Genomic DNA, 19,342 nt, shown 5'->3' on the forward strand with positions numbered 1-19,342 from the left:
GTTATCAAAACATCACGCAAGAGATTACACAAAACGTAGCCCTTATTTTAAGTGTTCATAAAGTCCCCTATGGGAAAATTAATGGTGGGAATACGATTGGAATCTTTTCCTTGTTTGACTGCTAGGTTTTATGGGTATTATGACTCATACTGTGATACTCTATGCTGAAATGTCAATGCACGGGTGAGTCAGTGCCACATTTTAATTTGTCCCGAAATTAAAGTTATCTTGCAAATTCAGCAGGCTATGGTGTGAAATAGGCTTTTAGAAGCGCCGTCTTTATTTTATTACTTGTCATTAATGCGGCTTTTGGAGTGCTTATCAATGCACCATCACCTTTTTCCCCACTCCTATCGCTTCTTTTATCTGTGGAACAGCTTGTTGCATTGTGGCCATAGACACAATCCATAGAAGGGTTTTGGAACCTCTAACTCTGGCAATATGACTGTTAAACTCATAGATACGCTTGCAATGGCTGTCAGTCTTGACTTGAATGGGAATTACCATCTATGGATTATATGTCTATGGTTGGGTGCGTTGTAAGTTTGCCTTAAGCAAAATACAATTGGGCGAAAAACATTCCGTTTGGAAAGTAAATGCTGTCATTGCTAAATATGTAATGTGATAGGTATTTTAACATGACTTTTTTTTTTTTACACAAAAACACATTTAATAAAATATTTAAATCAGTTGCCTTCCTGAAATAAAGGGGATGATGACAATCTTTGTGAGAGGGAGGGTATTTGATTTCATTGGTCCTTAACTTGTGGTAGACACTTCATTTAGGATCAAATTTGAGTTATTCCCGAGTTAGCCTGCCCCAGAGCAGGTTTAGTTCTCAAGGATTCGTTATCAAAGAAAATATACCTGGCTAAAAAGGTGAGCCACCTCGCTAACTCCTCAAACCTGATTCGTAGTATAGGGCTCTGGTCCATAGACTTCTTCAAGGGTAAGAAAACCCATATGTAATTTTAGAATTTGGGTGAATTCTTTAACCATGGGGGGTAAAAAATATATATTAAAATAAATAAAAATCACCTAATAGCACCATCTAGTGGTCAGAACCTGGTAACAGGCTGTAGGATGGGACATAAACCCAATAACTGTTGGGGTGAGATTGACATGGGTGTGGGGAGTCCGTGGATGGCTTTTGAACACGTTTTTGGATTCATCATGTCTTACTCATTGTTAGAAAAATGTCCAAATTGGATGTTCGGTTGCCTAGCTACCCAGACTCCTTGCTCTGGCCAAATGCTATGCCACGCCCACAGATGTTAGTTTCTTCTCCGCAATGAGTCTGGATCTGAGTACTGCCCTACCAATTTCTAGAACGCAAACACAATCTAACCGTTCTGATTGGTCCCAGAAACCGATGGGTTGTGCCAGAGCCAGAACACACGAAGGTATGCAGCATTTAGAAAATTGTCATTGACTTTAATACTCTGATTGGTTAGAGATGATCCAATCGCTAATTACTTTGTTTTGACGTCACCACAAATGACTTCAGCGATGGCACTCAGACTGAAGTATGTCGCAAACATTGAGCAGCAGAAGAATTCAGTTTGAGTCGTCAAGCAAGATTTTACGTACTATAATTATTGAATATTATAGAACCCTATAAATTAAAATGGCCAATTCGGGTGTAATCAATTAGCTTTATTTCTCAGATCAAATTATATTTTTTACAAAATATAGTTTCCTTCCTCATTGCCATCCCCGTCTCCATCTGCTGAGGGGGTGATCAAAGGAACTCCTTGGCCCTCAACCACTGTCACGTTGGTAGGAAGGATCGGAAGACAGACGCAGGAATGCGTAATAGTTTTTTTTATTAAACCCAAATTACAGCGTGACATGTAAAGGCACGGGAACGAAGACCAAACAGACACGTAACAAAAACACAGGGTTGAAACCCAAACAAAAGAGTGAGGAGTACCTAGAATAAATAACACGCGCACAATGATTAACACAAGGGACGAGACCTGTAATCATCTGCGCAATCCACAAGGGCACGACACCCCAAAACTCACAGCACAGGTACTCACACGCACATTGGTTTCCATTGGGTGATCCATTATTGTTACAAAGGGCACACTTATACAAGTACTAATCCGTGGGAATAGGGGGCAGGTGTGCATAATGAAAGTTCCGGAGGGATCTGTGACAACCGCTGCCAGCCCATCTTTGCAGATCCCACTATAGCAAGTAATTGGGTTTGTTGGAGAGCCCTGGACAGGGCGGCATTGATCTGCTGCGCTACCGACTTTACAATGGCTCTAGCTTGCCTGTCAGAGACACTCTGGAATAGCTGTTGCTCTAGCTGGTTAGCCGCCAAGTAGATGTCCTGCAGCACTTCAATCACTCTATCCTGGACATCTGTGTATATATCACATCCTGAGTGATACCAAAAAGCTCCTCCGGAGAGTCAATCAGGATTCGGAGGCTCACTTTTTTGCCTGAGCTGTGTGCAAACTGATCATGTGCCTCAGTGGAGATAAGGAATATGCAAAAGACTATGAAGAACATTGTTGGGAACATACAAATAGTTTCATTCCAAAAAGCCATATTAATCAGTAATATAATACAGTCACAAAACTGGGAGGGTGATAAAATCTCCTCTTACAATTTGCACCAATTTTCTTAATTTCAGGCTTTTATTTACTTTGTACAAGCTTTCAGTCGTCATTGTATATTTGACAGTTTAGTGTGACATTTATGTTGACAGCAGCTTTTTGCCATCTGTTTTACGCGCAAATGGTATATGGGAAACGGGCGCGAGAGAAAAAGGAAAATAACTTAACGTTGTTCAAGCGTCCAAGAAACAACGTCAATCTTAGCATCTAGTTGGAAAGAGAACAATGAATTTACTGTGTTTCAATATTGGTCTTGTTTCAGAAATCTTTCTAATTCTTTTGAACGTGTACTGAACGGATATTTGTATACTTGCGCCACATTAGCATGTAATCAACTATGTGGGTAGAAATTCTCACGCATATGGATGTATTTGATGTATGAATCACGCTAATGTAAAGTTACGTACACAAGTATTGTTTGTGGACTGTATTGTTCATATTGTAAGAGCATTTTGGTATGTTACTCTCCAGCTCTAACGGTATGTATGGAAATGGTACCGCATTAAACTCATGAACCATCAGTATGAGAGGTGACCATTCAGCTGGGTATACTACACTTATATGGTGTATGTATTTGTTGAACATTGGATATATACCGCTTTGCAACTAAACACGTTTTAAAGCTAAAATCTCATTAAAAATCTGAGAATAATATAGTAATATTTTACACACAACGGCGATAAAAAACACATGAGTGTGTGGATAGTGCGTTTTGAAACAAAACTCTGACTATCAGATAAGTGACTGTCATTGATCTGTTTAGGGCCTGTTTTCAAGAATGGAATGAATAACGTAATCAAACAAAATGAACTTACAATCTTGACTGGCGACCGTACACTACTGCAATAAGTCTTTGCGCTTCCATTCCTCTCGGGAATTGGTCTGGTTTCAAGGTTAATTGTTCTCGACATTAGGCCGGTGCACAATTGGCCCAGCGTCGTTAGAGTTTGGCCAGTGTAGGCCGTCATTGTAAATAAGAATTTGTTCTTAACTGACTTGCCGAGTTAAATAAAATAAAAATGTAAAAACAGGGAGCGACAATTCACCTTGTCCATGTCCAGCACTCTGTCGTTCTCCTGAAGAGTACTGGAGAAGGAAATCCGGTTCAGGGTGAATGAAGCGAAGTCGATATAGAGCACCTTGACCTCCACCTTCTTTTCAGCCCCGTGTTGCGTCAATAGATGTAAGGGATCTACACTAGACAACACCATTTGGTTTATTCAGATAACTTATATAAATCTAGGACTTGTTTTCAACTTTCACATTTCAAATTAAAGTAAGAATGAGAAAAGCATAGGCATGTCACAGGATGGGTAAACAAACAAAATACTTCTGGTTTTGAAGGGGGTGGCCGTGCGTACACCACTGCAATATATCTTTGCGCTTCCATTCCTCTCCTGAATTAGGCTGCGTTCAAAGCGAATTGTTCTCGAGAGACAATCCAAAGTGTCCATGTCCAGCAGTCTGTTCATCTCCTCCTGAAGATTCCTCAAGGAGGCTATCTGGTCCAGCGCTGTCGAGGATTCAGTCAATGTCTACTGGCACCTTGACCTCCACCTCATCACATGTATCCACCCTCAGGACCCCTTAGTACTGCAGCTCCTCTAGACTCTACCCTGAGTTGTTACCCGTGTTTCCGTAGACAGTGGTGGAAAAAGTACCCAATTGTCATACTTGAGTAAAAGTATAGATACCTTAATAGAAAGTTACCCAAGTAAAAGTAAAAGTCACCCAGTAAAATACTACTTGAGTAAAAGTCAAAGTATTTGGTTTTAAATATACTTAAGCATCAAAAGTAAATGTAATTGAGTATTAAAAGTAAAAGTATAAATCAAACCTTTTCTGCTTCAACGTATGAATCTCAACCTAAGAACCTCATAGACAAGTAGCTGTATTCCTACAATGTCCAAATATAAAACTGAGATATGAAATATTTGACAATAGTGGTGTCACCTAGCGGCTATATATATATACGTATGAATCTCAACCTAAGAACCTCATAGACAAGTAGCTGTATTCCTACAATGTCCAAATATAAAACTGAGATATGAAATATTTGACAATAGTGGTGTCACCTAGCGGCTATATATATATATATGAGAATAATACTTGTCTATGCTTAGGTTGACACCATTTATACTTTTGTCAAAATATTTGACAATATCTCAGTTTTATATTTGGACATTCTCAGTTTTATATTTGGACATTGCTACAGCTACTTGTCTATGAGGTTCTTAGGTTGAGATTCATACGTTGAAGCAGAAAAGGTTTGATTTATACTTTTACTTTTAATACTCAATTACATTTACTTTTGATGCTTAAGTATATTTAAAACCAAATACTTTGACTTTTACTCAAGTAGTATTTTACTGGGTGACTTTTACTTTTACTTGGGTAACTTTCTATTAAGGTATCTATACTATATAACACACTTTTTGTATACCATCTTGTCTTGCATTGTTTTCTCTTGCCAATAGTGTCTTAAGACAGTGGCTACTGCCACTTCAGGGTATTCACATATTAGCCTAATTTGTATAATAATTGGTACCAAATGAATAATCATGCTACCCTTGTATGGTGGTAATAGTGATGCGTCACCAGACACGGTGATCACGTGACCATAACGATACAGTCACTGCACAGCTGAGAGAGATGCGAGCAAGTCAGCTGACTGTCATAAATCCGTGAATAATACACCGTTTCTGCAAGAAGACGGGGAGATGGTTACGAACGAATACATTTTCCAGCCATTGCAGCAGATACACGACTTGCCATCATATATTGTATTCCTCCCAAAGCATCGTTTTCTGTCTAAATGTCAATGTCATTCTCGTCTCTAGCTAGCCAAATAGCTAGCTAAGGCCAGGGGGAGCTGGTGTCGACGGTACGTTATCCCTTGTTTAGAAACGCTATCTAGATAACTGTTCATCATGCAGAGCTTTTCATTGTATTGTATTGATTTATTTAGATAGATTGTTAACTAGTGGAAATGTCGTAGCTAGCTAACGTTAACGTAGAGAGGATGTGAAAACATGAATGCTTAACAGTAACGTAGTTAGTTAGCTACAGTAACTAGACAGCCAACCATTTATCCTGTCTGGCTGTGTCTGTTGGTCATTTATTGATTCACTGGAGCCGAGCTTTGTCTATAGTTGCTGACGGTCAGTTTTATCTTTGATGTTGATGACATGTTGAGCACCACCACATAAGCTTGTCAAAATGAAGTATGCACCTGGCCTTTAATTCGAATCCTCTTTATCACATAGTTCCCCGTGTCAAATCCTGTTTTGACATTGTCAGCAAAGCCTTTGCCAAAGGTTTTTGTCATGATAAAAGGATGATCAATAGAATATGGATTATATTTCTATGGACTGATCAGCTCACATGTCATGAACCATCACAAGTAACTTGTAACAATATTACATTCTTACATTGTCACTCAGTCCAAACAGTTGCCCACAGCAGTGGGAGGAGAGGCGTGTCACCCACACCAGGGCGCCATGACTACACCAGGCTGCTGCCACCTGCCTGGATCCCTGTGTGACTACTCAGGCAGCGCTGCCGACCTGCCCAAGGAGGTAGAGGAGCCAGATGCCGGCCAGGCCCAGTACGTCGCTAAGGTTACGGCCAAAGATGGCCGCCCACTCTCCACTGTTGTCAAGGCTATGGGCTCACAGAGGTAAGGAGGTTCTTCGAGAGGGTTCTTATCTTTCTTTGTAAATCTGGATGACTGGGAATGTGACCCGTGGCTTCGATCTGATAAATAAACAATTCCTTGAATGGAGATAAACAATGGACAAATAGATCTCAAAGCTTATAGGAGAGGGCAACATACTCATTTTCAGATTCAGCATATCTGATTTAAAAAATGTTGTATATTGATGAAAATAATGTATTTTGTTTATAGTGCATTTAATGTGTCATTTGTTTTGAAATGAGTGGTCACCAGGCACAATTTCTTCCCCTATTTGTCTAGTAATGAAGGCATGTGTCGGATCTGCCACGAGGGGGCCAGTGGTGAGATGCTGCTCTCCCCTTGCAGTTGCATAGGGACCCTGGGTAAGGTGCACAAGAGCTGCCTGGAGAAGTGGTTGTCCTCCTCCAACACCAGCTACTGTGAGCTCTGCCACACCGAGTTCACCGTCGAACGGCGACCCCAGCCCCTCACACAGGTAAAATGGCAGTGTGTGAGTGAGTGACAGGTTGATGGTTAATCCTGTTTAAGTCCTCCATCACCATAGTAATGACAGAATAATTAGCATATTAATAATGAGCCTTTCCTTGCATCCTCCCAGTGGTTGCGGGACCCAGGCCCACGCAGTGAGAAGCGCACGCTTCTGTGCGACATGGCCTGCTTCATGCTCATCACGCCACTAGCGGCCATATCTGGCTGGCTGTGTCTGAGGGGAGCCCAGGACCACCTGTTCCTCAACAGCCGGCTGGAGGCTGTGGGCCTCATCGCCCTCACCATTGCTCTCTTTACCATCTACGTCCTCTGGACACTGGTAACTAACACACACACACCCCTTCTCACCATTACCATGGATTACTTTACTCCACCTTTGTTAATTGACAGCATATTTTTGCAGTGTAAATGTGTGCTTTACAATTGCTATTATTACAATTGTGAGACAAATTAGACATTTGTGGCGCATCGTTTGTTTTGTTTTCTTGTCTATGGTATTTTGTGCCCTTCCCATTTTATATTCAGGGGAGACAAGTAATGTGCCAACAAATCTTTTTTGTCTGCAACAAGAATTGTTTGTTTGTACTCTGAAAAAAAGCTTACAATAGTTACACAATCATCAAATTCAGACCAAATACAAATTTGTCATGCAATCTGTCTAACTTTGTATTTTGCGTGCCTGCGATAGCAACGGTATATTTAATGAATCTGCAGTGCATATGAAACCGTCTGATAGTTTTGTTGATGTCTGTCTCCGTGTACCTCAGGTATCGTTCCGCTATCACTGTCAGTTATACTCGGAGTGGAGGAGGACCAATCAGAAAGTGCGCCTGCTCATGCCTGAAATTAAAGGAGCGCACTCTACCCAACATTCCGTCCCGACCAAGTCGACCAAGAAAATGACTGACGAGACCATCGTATGAGCGCTGTGGTCTCACTTAAAAAAGTGTAATATATCTTGAACTTCTGCACTTGTGGACCATTCTGGGGATTATTTCTCCATAATCTCTATTATTTGAAACACTTGAGCCCAGATATGAACTATAACCAGTGGTTTTGGGACGTGTTGGACTCGTGGAATGAAGTGTCATTGATGTCATCGCTGGATTATGAACACTGGCCTGGAAAATCAGGACACAAATGTAAGGACACAGTTAATGTAGCAGGGTGTAACTGATGCAGCATGTTAATACAGTATATCTGAAACATACTACCCCCCCCCCCTTCACAATGTATTTAGCTGTTTTTTTGGGAAAACTGGCATCCAATAGCTCTATGAATTTACTCTCTCAGAACAATGACCACGTGAACAACCAAGTCTAAATATGATGTTTTCTGTTGTTAACTCTTTGCCCTTTGGAAGTTGGTAGAAGTGGGAGAGAGAGAGAAGGGAACAAACTGCAATGTTTTGGAGTGGGCTTTGGAGTGTCAGTCAATGTATGCTAAATCATTTTATGTTGCACTCCCTTGAGTAAGCTGGGTCATTGTGCAATAAAACATAAGGGACTCTTGGTCTTTGCAGTCGGCACATCTGGAATGCATGTGTGCTGAATCTCTGAGTTACTGATACAGGAGTATTAGATCGGTAATGATCACTTGATGCAGTTGACTGCACCAAACATACCACCGTCTAGTGGGCATTTAAGGGACTACACCTTGCAAGTGGTCCATAATGTAGGAGCATACAAGTAACATGAGAGATCCACTCAACTACTGTAATATTGTAAAATTTTATTTTATGGCATTAATATAATGTGAGTTGACAAGCTATCAAAAACAAGTATATTACACAAAATGAAGAATGTTTGCGCCACAACATTGAGATGACAGAAAGGGGAAGGTAAGCGTCATCATGGGTTACAGGTTCTGACAGCACTGCAGTTTGTTCCCTTTCTGGTCCGTGGTGGGCGGAACACTTATGTCCACCACATTGTTTCCAGGGGACTCGTCATGGGCGGACCGCTCAGCGATCTGCTTCTGCGATACGATGCGATAGATTTCTGTGGAGAGTAGACTAGACTGTTGTACTGCATCTCAATACTTAAAAAGAGGATTTTCTAGTTTACTTCATCTTCACTATGTCAAAGCAATTGGCTTTCCAGACAGTCCTTTTGCTGTTATACTGTACCTGTAAGGATATTCTTGAAAGCTTCCTCTACATTTGTTGAATCTAAAGCTGAAGTTTCAATAAAGGATAGAGTGTTCTTCTCTGCAGGTTTAGAGAAAGGGGAAAGTGAGTCACACAATCATTATTAAACAGTTCCTGGGAGGAAAGAAACACCTCTATTTACATTTTAGTGATTTAGCAGACACTGTTTTCCAGAACCAATTAGGGTTAAGTGTCTTGATCAAGGGCACAGACAGGTTTTTCACCCAGTCACCTAGGGGATTCGAACCAGCAACCTTTCAGTTACTGGCCCAACGCTCTTAACTGCTAGGCTACCTGCTGCCAAATTTCACATTAAAGCTGCCTCAATACCATTTGCATTACACATTTAGGCTGTTAAATATAGCAATACTGTCCCAATACAATAACCTCCTCCCATTCCCTTGTGATGATCACTGATATAAAAGTTCCAGATAGGTGAAAGCAACTATATGCAGTTGCTCTCATTTTACTGTCCTCCTTTCCATCTCTTCAAAATCAGTGTTCCCTTAGGACCACTTAATTAAGACAAGAAGGCTGTTCCAAGATGATGTACCCCTTAGCCTGGTCCTTTATTATGTTGTGCTGTCTTGCCAACTCCTATGGTCATTGTCATGGCAATGACCATAGGAGTTGGCAAGACAGCACAAATAAATCTGGGACCAGGCCATGTTCCCCATGCCAAAAGACCAGAGTACCTGCAAAAGCCCGGGCCTCATCCATGGGCACGGCCCTGAGGTGGCGCAGGTCGCTCTTGTTGCCCACCAGCATGATGACGATGTTGTTGTCTGCATGATCCCTCAGTTCCTTCAACCAGCGCTCCACGTTTTCATAGGTCAGGTGCTTGGCGATGTCATACACTAGGAGAGCACCCACTGCCCCTCTGTAATAGCTGTAGGAAAGACTGCTTTATCAATCTCAATGCACCAACAGACAATGTATGGGGCTCCAGTGAGGCTCCAAGTCAGACACTCTGATTGGTGATGAGGCTCGTGATCGGCTAGTGCTCGCCAAACCTGATCCTGGAGAGATATATTTATTGTCATGATTCTTGCCCTGGCGGCATTATGGAGTGATTTCCGATAGATTGGTCAGCTGCAAATATTGGCTATATTGGGCCTCCCGGGTGGCGCAGTGGTTAAGGGCACTGTACTGCAGCACCAGCTGTGCCATCAGAGTCCCTGAGTTCGCGCCCAGGCTCTGTCGTAACCGGCCGCGACCGGGAGGTCCGTGGAGCGACGCCTAGCGTCGTCCGGGTTAGGGAGGGCTTGGTCGGTAGGGATGTCCTTGTCTCATCGCGCACCAGCGACTCCTGTGGCGGGCCGGGCGCAGTGCGCGCTAACCAAGGTTGCCAGGTGCATGGTGTACCTTCCGACACATTGGTGCGGCTGGCTTCCGGGTTGGATGTGCGCTGTGTTAAGAAGCAGTACGGCTGGTTGGGTTGTGTATCGGAGGACGCATGGCTTTCAACCTTCGTCTCTCCCGAGCCCGTACGGGAGTTGTAGCGATGAGACAAGATAGTAGCTACTAAAACAATTGGATACCACGAAATTGGGGAGAAAAAAGGGGGTAAAAAAAAAAAAATAGGCTATATTGTAAAAATTCATGAAAACAAAAATTGTCTTAATTTAGGGCTGGGCATTAAGGTTAGGCATTGGGGTTAGCAGTGAGGTTAGGCATTAGGGTTAGGTATTACACTTAGGGTTAGCAGTGAGGTAAGGGGTAAGCAGTGAGGTTAGGGTTATACATTAGGGTTTGAAGTGAGGTTAGGGTTAAACATTAGGGTTAGCAGTGTGGTTTAGGTTAGGCATTAGGGTTAGCAGTGTGGTTAGGCATTAGGGTTAGCAGTGAGGTTAGGCATTAGGGTTAGCAGTGAGGTTAGGGTTAGGCATTAGGTTTAGCAGTGAGGTTAGGCATTAGGTTTAGCAGTGAGGTTAGGGTTAGGCATTAGGTTTAGCAGTGAGGTTAGGGTTAGGCATTAGGGTTAGCAGTGAGGTTAGGTTAGGCATTAGGGTTAGCAGTGAGGTTAGGTTAGGCATTAGGTTTAGCAGTGAGGTTAGGGTTAGGCATTAGGGTTAGCAGTGAGGTTAGGTTAGGCATTAGGGTTAGCAGTGAGGTTAAGGTTAGGCATTAGGGTTAGCAGTGTGGTTTAGGTTAGGCATTAGGGTTAGCAGTGTGGTTAGGCATTAGGGTTAGCAGTGAGGTTAGGCATTAGGGTTAGCAGTGAGATTAGGGTTAGGCATTAGGTTTAGCAGTGAGGTTAGGGTTAGGCATTAGGTTTAGCAGTGAGGTTAGGGTTAGGCATTAGGGTTAGCAGTGAGGTTAGGTTAGGCATTAGGGTTAGCAGTGAGGTTAGGTTAGGCATTAGGGTTAGCAGTGAGGTTAGGGTTAGGCATTAGGTTTAGCAGTGAGGTTAGGGTTAGGCATTAGGGTTAGCAGTGAGGTTAGGTTAGGCATTAGGGTTAGCAGTGAGGTTAAGGTTAGGCATTAGGGTTAGCAGTGAGGTTAAGGTTAGGCATTAGGGTTAGCAGTGAGGTTAAGGTTAGGCATTAGGTTTAGCAGTGAGGTTAGACATTAGGGTTAGCAGTGAGGTTAGGGTTAGGCATTAGGTTTAGCAGTGAGGTTAGGGTTAGATTAGGCATTAGGTTTAGCAGTGAGGTTAGGGTTGGGCATTAGGGTTAGCAGTGAGGTTAGGGTTAGGCATTAGGGTTAGCAGTGAGGTTAGGCATTAGGGTTTGCAGTGAGGTTAGGGTTAGCAGTTAGGTTAGGCATTAGGGTTAGCAGGATGGTTAAGGTTAGGTTGGGCATTAGGGTTAGCAGTGAGGTTAGGGTTAAGCATTAGGGTTAGCAGTGAGGTTAAGGTTAGGCATTAGGGTTAGCAGTGAGGTTAGGGTTAGGCATTAGGGTTAGCAGTGTGGTTAGGTTAGGCGTTAGGGTTAGCAGTGAGGTTAAGGTTAGGCATTAGGGTTAGCAGTGAGGTTAAGGTTAGGCATTAGGGTTAGCAGTGTGGTTAAGGTTAGGCATTAGGGTTAGCAGTGAGGTTAAGGTTAGGCATTAGGGTTATCAGTGTGGTTAGGGTTAGGCATTAGGGTTAGCAGTGTGGTTAGGCATTAGGTTTAGCAGTGTGGTTAGGGTTAGATTAGGCATTAGGTTTAGCAGTGAGGTTAGGTATTAGGGTTAGCAGTGCGGTTAGGGTTAGGCATTAAGGTTAGCAGTGAGGTTAAAGGTTAGGCATTAGGTTTAGCAGTGAGGTTAAGGTTAGGCATTAGGGTTAGCAGTGAGGTTAAGGTTAGGCATTAGGGTTAGCAGTGAGGTTAAGGTTAGGCATTAGGGTTATCAGTGTGGTTAGGGTTAGGCATTAGGGTTAGCAGTGTGGTTAGGCATTAGGTTTAGCAGTGTGGTTAGGGTTAGATTAGGCATTAGGTTTAGCAGTGAGGTTAGGCATTAGGGTTATCAGTGTGGTTAGGGTTAGGCATTAGGGTTATCAGTGTGGTTAGGGTTAGGCATTAGGGTTAGCAGTGTGGTTAGGCATTAGGTTTAGCAGTGTGGTTAGGGTTAGATTAGGCATTAGGTTTAGCAGTGAGGTTAGGCATTAGGGTTAGCAGTGAGGTTGGGGTTAGGTATTACGCTTAGGGTTAGCAGTGAGGTAAGGGTTAAGCATTAGGGTAAGCAGTGAGGTTAGGGTTATACATTAGGGTTTGAAGTGAGGTTAGGGTTAAGCATTAGGGTTAGCAGTGTGGTTTAGGTTAGGCATTAGGGTTAGCAGTGTGGTTAGGTTAGGCATTAGGGTTAGCAGTGAGGTTAAGGTTAGGCATTAGGGTTAGCAGTGAGGTTAAGGTTAGGCATTAGGGTTAGCAGTGAGGTTAGGCATTAGATTTAGCAGTGAGGTTAGGGTTAGGCATTAGATTTAGCAGTGAGGTTAGGGTTAGGCATTAGGGTTAGCAGTGAGGTTAAGGTTAGGCATTAGGTTTAGCAGGGAGGTTAGGCATTAGGGTTAGCAGTGAGGTTAGGGTTAGGCATTAGGTTTAGCAGTGAGGTTAGGGTTAGGCATTAGGGTTAGCAGTGAGGTTAGGCATTAGGGTTTGCAGTGAGGTTAGGGTTAGGCATTAGGGTTTGCAGTGAGGTTAGGGTTAGCAGTTAGGTTAGGCATTAGGGTTAGCAGTGTGGTTAAGGTTAGGTTGGGCATTAGGGTTAGCAGTGAGGTTAAGGTTAGGCATTAGGGTTAGCAGTGAGGTTAAGGTTAGGCATTAGGGTTATCAGTGTGGTTAGGGTTAGGCATTAGGGTTAGCAGTGTGGTTAGGGTTAGGCATTAGGGTTAGCAGTGTGGTTAGGCATTAGGTTTAGCAGTGTGGTTAGGGTTAGATTAGGCATTAGGTTTAGCAGTGAGGTTAGGCATTAGGGTTAGCAGTGAGGTTAGGGTTAGGTATTACGCTTAGGGTTAGCAGTGAGGTAAGGGTTAAGCATTAGGGTAAGCAGTGAGGTTAGGGTTATACATTAGGGTTTGAAGTGAGGTTAGGGTTAAGCATTAGGGTTAGCAGTGTGGTTTAGGTTAGGCATTAGGGTTAGCAGTGTGGTTAGGTTAGGCATTAAGGTTAGCAGTGAGGTTAGGGTTAGGCATTAGGTTTAGCAGTGAGGTTGAGGTTAGGCATTAGGTTTAGCAGTGAGGTTAGGCATTAGGGTTAGCAGTGAGGTTAGGGTTAGGCATTAGGTTTAGCAGTGAGGTTAGGGTTAGGCATTAGGTTTAGCAGTGAGGTTAGGGTTAGGCATTAGGGTTAGCAATGAGGTTAGGTTAGGCATTAGGGTTAGCAGTGAGGTTAAGGTTAGGCATTAGGGTTAGCAGTGAGGTTAAGGTTAGGCATTAGGGTTAGCAGTGAGGTTAGGCATTAGATTTAGCAGTGAGGTTAGGGTTAGGCATTAGATTTAGCAGTGAGGTTAGGGTTAGGCATTAGGGTTAGCAGTGAGGTTAAGGTTAGGCATTAGGTTTAGCAGGGAGGTTAGGCATTAGGGTTAGCAGTGAGGTTAGGGTTAGGCATTAGGTTTAGCAGTGAGGTTAGGGTTAGGCATTAGGGTTAGCAGTGAGGTTAGGCATTAGGGTTTGCAGTGAGGTTAGGGTTAGGCATTAGGGTTTGCAGTGAGGTTAGGGTTAGCAGTTAGGTTAGGCATTAGGGTTAGCAGTGTGGTTAAGGTTAGGTTGGGCATTAGGGTTAGCAGTGAAGTTAGGGTTAAGCATTAGGGTTAGCAGTGAGGTTAGGCTTATGCATTAAGGTTAGCAGTGAGGTTAAAGCTTAGGCATTAGGGTTAGCAGTGAGGTTAGGGTTAGCAGTGAGGTTAGGCATTAGGGTTTGCAGTGAGGTTAGGGTTAGGCATTAGGGTTTGCAGTGAGGTTAGGCATTAGGGTTAGCAGTGTGGTTAAGGTTAGGTTAGGCATGAGGGTTAGCAGTGAGGTAAGGGTTAAGCATTAGGGTTAGCAGTGAGGTTAGGGTTAAGCATTATAGGGTTAGCAGTGAGGGTTAGGTTAGGCATTAGGGTTAGCAGTGCGGTTAAAGTTTAGGCATTAGGTTTAGCAGTGAGGTTAAGGTTAGGCATTAGGGTTAGCAGTGAGGTTAGGGTTAGGCATTAAGGTTAGTAGTGAGGTTAAGGTTAGGCATTAGGGTTAGCAGTGAGGTTAGGGTTAGGCATTAGGGTTAGCAGTGTGGTTAGGTTAGGCATTAGGGTTAGCAGTGAGGTTAGGGTTAGGCATTAGGGTTATCAGTGTGGTTAGGGTTGGGCATTAGGGTTAGCAGTGTGGTTAGGCATTAGGGTTAGCAGTGCGGTTAGGGTTAGGCATTAAGGTTAGCAGTGAGGTTAAAGGTTAAGCATTAGGGTTAGCAGTGTGGTTAAGGTTAGGCATTAGGGTTACCAGTGAGGTTAAGGTTAGGCATTAGGGTTAGCAGTGAGGTTAGGGTTAGGCATTAGGGTTAGCAGTGTGGTTAGGTTAGGCATTAAGGTTAGCAGTGAGGTTAAAGGTTAGGCATTAGGTTTAGCAGTGAGGTTAAGGTTAGGCATTAGGGTTAGCAGTGAGGTTAAGGTTAGGCATTAGGGTTAGCAGTGAGGTTAAGGTTAGGCATTAGGGTTAGCAGTGTGGTTAAGGTTAGGCATTAGGGTTAGCAGTGAGGTTAAGGTTAGGCATTAGGGTTATCAGTGTGGTTAGGGTTAGCAGTGTGGTTAGGCATTAGGTTTAGCAATGTGGTTAGGCAATGTGGTTAGGGTTAGATTAGGCATTAGGTTTAGCAGTGAGGTTAGGCATTAGGGTTATCAGTGTGGTTAGGGTTAGGCATTAGGGTTATCAGTGTGGTTAGGGTTAGGCATTAGGGTTGTCAGTGTGGTTAGGGTTAGGCATTAGGGTTAGCAGTGTGGTTAGGCATTAGGTTTAGCAGTGTGATTAGGCATTAGGGTTATCAGTGTGGTTAGGCATTAGGGTTAGCAGTGAGGTTAGGCATTAGGGTTAGCAGTGTGGTAAGGTTAGGCATTAAGGATAGCAGTGAGGTTAAAGGTTAGGCATTAGGTTTAGCAGTGAGGTTAAAGGTTAGGCATTAGGTTTAGCAGTGAGGTTAGGGTTAGGCATTAGGGTTAGCAGTGTGGTTAAGGGTTAGACATTAGGGTTAGCAGTGTGGTTAAGGGTTAGGCATTAGGTTTAGCAGTGAGGTTAGGGTTAAGTTTCAAATCAGATTGTATGACTTAGTGGCTGTACCAGCTAGTGACCACTCTGCAGAGCTACTTCCAGAACAAGATTCATGACGAAAACGCTAACCTGCTATAGGATGTGTAGGTTTATGTTCCACACTTCAACCCAGCACTAAAACACCTGATTTTAATCAACAAGGAAATGAGCAGTTCATTGATTAGTTGAGTCACCAATGTACCTCTCTGGGACTAAGATCTGAGGCCACTAGATTATTGTTTTCTGTTATCCTTGTTGACAATCATTTACTTTTCAATAGGCAGCCATGAGGAATCCCACCCGACTTACGCGGAGGTGATGGCTCTGTAACGTTCCTGTCCAGCCGTGTCCCATATCTGGGCCTTTATCGTCTTCCCATCCACCTGGATGCTGCGGGTGGCAAACTCCACCCCGATGGTGCTCTTACTCTCAAGGTTGAACTCATTCCGTGTGAACCGGGAGAGCAAGTTACTCTTCCCGACACCAGAGTCCCCAATTAGCACAACTTGATAATGAGACAGAAAGAGATGGAGAGAATGAGAAAGACTGAAATTCTTACAGCCGAACTGTCAGACGAGCTAGCCTAGTCAACAAGTCTAACCCAGGATCCTGGGTTAGACCTTGGCTCAATGCCTGCATTCCTCATCATTATGTGACTTGGCCCTCCCACCTACAACTGTTACATAATGCGGGTTGTCATTTCCAATCACATCCATTGACAATATTTGTTATTTATTTGACCTTTATTTAACTAGGCAAGTCAGTTAAAGAACAAATTCTTATTTCCAATGACGGCCTAGGAATAGTGGGTTGACCGCCTTGTTCAGGGGCAGGATGGCAGATTTTTACCTTGTCAGCTCGGGGATTGATCTTGCAACCCTTCGGTTACTAGTCCAACGCTCTAACCACTAGGCTACCTGCCGCCACTTGAATAAGTGGATGGCTGAAATCGACCTATTTGAAGTGGTATATGTCTTTATATACTTCTGTAAATATTTCTCAGAGCTTATGGGTCTTTTATTTAATTGGTTACCCCTTAACCAAGGAGACAAAGTAGTTGGTGCCTAATTGATGCTCATTTTGAGTGAAATTCTAGCATGTACAAAGTTGGGCCCCTTAAGAGCACTGCTGAGAAACACTGAACTCAATGATACAATTTTACTATTAATAATATTATTATTATTACTTTTACTACAATAACAGGCTGACAAACGGCCTATTCTACTGTATTTAGCCGACAGTAAAACATTGAGGTGACAGGAGTAGGCCTGGCAGTTACAACGGGGCTGTCGAGGTGGAGCCCTTTTGTATTCTCACAGTACAGTAAATACAGCTGAACCTTGTCCCTGTGGCATCACTGCTGCTGCAGGAAGCTGATAACATGCTCCGTCAAACCTATATCGACAGTTTGGCTTTCCTGTTTCAACAGGGTTTCTAAATGATGGTGAGGGAGGAAGAGGAGAACCCTTTATCGGCTGATGTCTACCCCACAGAAGATACTCTGTATCACTTCATAAATAGACCTCTATACAGGGTGTCGCTGGCGAGCTCAATGGAAATCAAAGGATGACATTCTAGAATAGATCAAAGGGGGATTTCTTGAGATTGAACATAGTAGTCACAGTGTTATATGGTCCTTGGACACGGGTCTACATTGCCAAGTTTTACATTTCCTTTCACTAGTTCTTTCAAAAATCTACATGAATTCAACATTTGTATAATCAATAGTCCCACATTAAATAAAATATGAAATAATATATCTATGGGATATGGGAGGCTACAATTCACAATAAAAAATTAAACTTAATATAGCTCTTTTAACCATAAATTGGAAAACAGCATTCTTGTCAGTAACCTATTGATAAACAGTTCCTCTTTTATGGTTTCATCAGTGTTGATAAAGTCAAAGAAGCAACCGCAGATAGGGTGTTGCACCTTACCTAAAAATATAGCTGTGGGCGTTGTTACAGTGTTACAATGACAGCATTTATGTAGCCATAGTAGCAAACGTTTTCCACCAAAGTGACGCATACAATGTTTATTTCTAAAACATTTATCCAGACTATTTGTTATTATTCGTTCACACTGATGTCTGATTTGTCATAGGACAGAACGCAACAATGATAGAATTATTGAAGGTCCTATGAACGGGCGAATGCAGTCATCAAAATTTACCTTTGAACAAGAAATCGTATTCATCGTCTCTGTTCCCCATTCTAGACGATGCCTCTCCAGCGCTTGTTCCCGAAAAGAATGTGCAAAATTGTATGCCTCTGAATTATCGGTATGTACGGGATAATTGTCTTTATAAATGTGTGAAACAATGCGCCAATGTTGTCTGTCAAACAAGGCTGACCGCAGGAAGAGAGATCTCAGAACTCTGCACTGGGGAGGAGTCCCTGTTTCCATACCTTCCACACGGTGGCGCTGCTGGCTGTCATACTAATAGGAAACAAACAGCACAACCTATCCCTGCTGAGGGCCATTGAAAGAGTGTTAGATGCTCAGTTTGTTTATCACACAACTCTTCATCCTTGTAGTTCATGTCCTAAATTAGCAGTGGGCCCTTGTGCATATGGTTGATCAATATTTACATCACTCTAAAACAAATCTATATTAATTGGATACTAATAATATTCAGGTATAGTCTCTCCTCATCAAGTTGATATTGGCAATCAAGAGAAAATCAGGTTGAGAGTTGAGGTCTTGAACAGACGACTATTATGTCATTCAGTCGACCTTTTTACATTTACATTTTAATAATTTAGCAGACGCTCTTATCCAGAGCGACTTACAGTAGTGAGTGGATACATTTTCATTCTTCTTGATTATGGTGATATTATTTATCAAAGTGCAGCTGCTACTACTCTGACACCTTTGGACTCAGTTTACCATAGTGTCCTAGGTTTTGTAACAGGGGATAGTTTTGATACTCATCACTGCATCCTGTATGAAAAGGTAGGCTGGACTTCGCTAATGACCTGTAGATCTCTACATTACTCCCCTTTTGTTTACAACGAGCTACTTCATAAATGCCGTTTTATCGAACTTTGCTGTTGAAGTATAGACACTGTAGTTACCTAACCCGTTCACAGGATTGGTTAACTTTTGAGGTTCCTAGGGTCACCGCCGAGCTAGGTAAATCTGCTTTTAGGTTTAATACACCGTATTGCAGGAACAACATTCTAAATACATTTAATCTTGATGTCCTAGTGCCGTTCGGGCAATTTAAAGTATTGATTGGGGACTTATTTGTGGAAGAGTGTAATGTTTTTTCTGGGTGATTTGTCATGTTTTATTTGTGCTTCCTATGACTGTTTTTGTATTTTAATATATACACTACTGTTCAAAAGTTTGGGGTCACTTAGAAATGTCCTTGTTTTTTAAAGAAAAGCACTTTTTTGTCCATTAAAATAACATCAAATTGATCAGAAATACAGTGTAGACATTGTTAATGTTGTAAATGACAATTGTAGCTGGAAACGGCTGATTTTTTTATGGAATATCTACATAGGCGTACAGAGGCCCATTATCAGCAACCATCACTACTGTGTTCCAATGGCACGTTGTGTTAGCTAATCCAAGTTTATCATTTTTAAAAGGCCAATTGATCATTAGAAAGCATTTTTGTAATTATGTTAGCACACCTGGAAACTGTTGTTCTGATTAAAGAAGCAATA

The 19,342-nt window shown here is 42.5% G+C and overlaps 2 protein-coding genes across 2 annotated transcripts; one reads left to right on the forward strand and one right to left on the reverse strand.

Annotated features, from left to right (window-relative positions):
- The first annotated feature begins 5,238 nt into the window (after positions 1-5,238).
- On the forward strand, positions 5,239-8,344 carry LOC115103235 (E3 ubiquitin-protein ligase MARCHF2-like). The gene is made up of 5 exons (XM_029624043.2): positions 5,239-5,514; positions 6,074-6,309; positions 6,607-6,802; positions 6,926-7,135; positions 7,584-8,344. Exons 2-5 carry the CDS (start codon positions 6,131-6,133, stop codon positions 7,737-7,739), a joined length of 741 nt encoding a protein of 246 aa, XP_029479903.1. The 5' UTR covers positions 5,239-5,514; positions 6,074-6,130; the 3' UTR covers positions 7,740-8,344.
- A 183-nt stretch (positions 8,345-8,527) lies between these two features.
- LOC115103236 (ras-related protein Rab-11B) lies at positions 8,528-18,058 on the reverse strand. The gene is made up of 5 exons (XM_029624044.2): positions 17,838-18,058; positions 15,972-16,167; positions 9,661-9,854; positions 8,945-9,025; positions 8,528-8,816 (listed from the first exon to the last, which is right to left on the reverse strand). Exons 1-5 carry the CDS (start codon positions 17,875-17,877, stop codon positions 8,674-8,676), a joined length of 654 nt encoding a protein of 217 aa, XP_029479904.1. The 5' UTR covers positions 17,878-18,058; the 3' UTR covers positions 8,528-8,673.
- Between the last annotated feature and the right edge of the window lie 1,284 nt (positions 18,059-19,342).

Source organism: Oncorhynchus nerka, linkage group LG20 (genome assembly GCF_034236695.1).
Source record: "Oncorhynchus nerka isolate Pitt River linkage group LG20, Oner_Uvic_2.0, whole genome shotgun sequence".
NCBI lineage: Eukaryota > Metazoa > Chordata > Actinopteri > Salmoniformes > Salmonidae > Oncorhynchus > Oncorhynchus nerka.

Bases quoted from the DNA above. Each gene is read 5' to 3' on its own strand.
- LOC115103235 (XM_029624043.2), top strand. From the start codon at position 6,131: ATGACTACACCAGGCTGCTGCCACCTGCCTGGATCCCTGTGTGACTAC. The intron at 6,310-6,606 runs GTAAGGAGGTTC...CTATTTGTCTAG, and splicing joins AAGGCTATGGGCTCACAGAG to TAATGAAGGCATGTGTCGGA. The intron at 6,803-6,925 runs GTAAAATGGCAG...GCATCCTCCCAG, and splicing joins GACCCCAGCCCCTCACACAG to TGGTTGCGGGACCCAGGCCC.
- LOC115103236 (XM_029624044.2), bottom strand. From the start codon at position 17,877: ATGGGGAACAGAGACGATGAATACGATTTCTTGTTCAAAG. The intron at 9,855-15,971 runs GTAAGTCGGGTG...TCTTTCCTACAG, and splicing joins TACAGAGCCATCACCTCCGC to CTATTACAGAGGGGCAGTGG. The intron at 8,817-8,944 runs GTACAGTATAAC...TACTCTCCACAG, and splicing joins TTTCAAGAATATCCTTACAG to AAATCTATCGCATCGTATCG.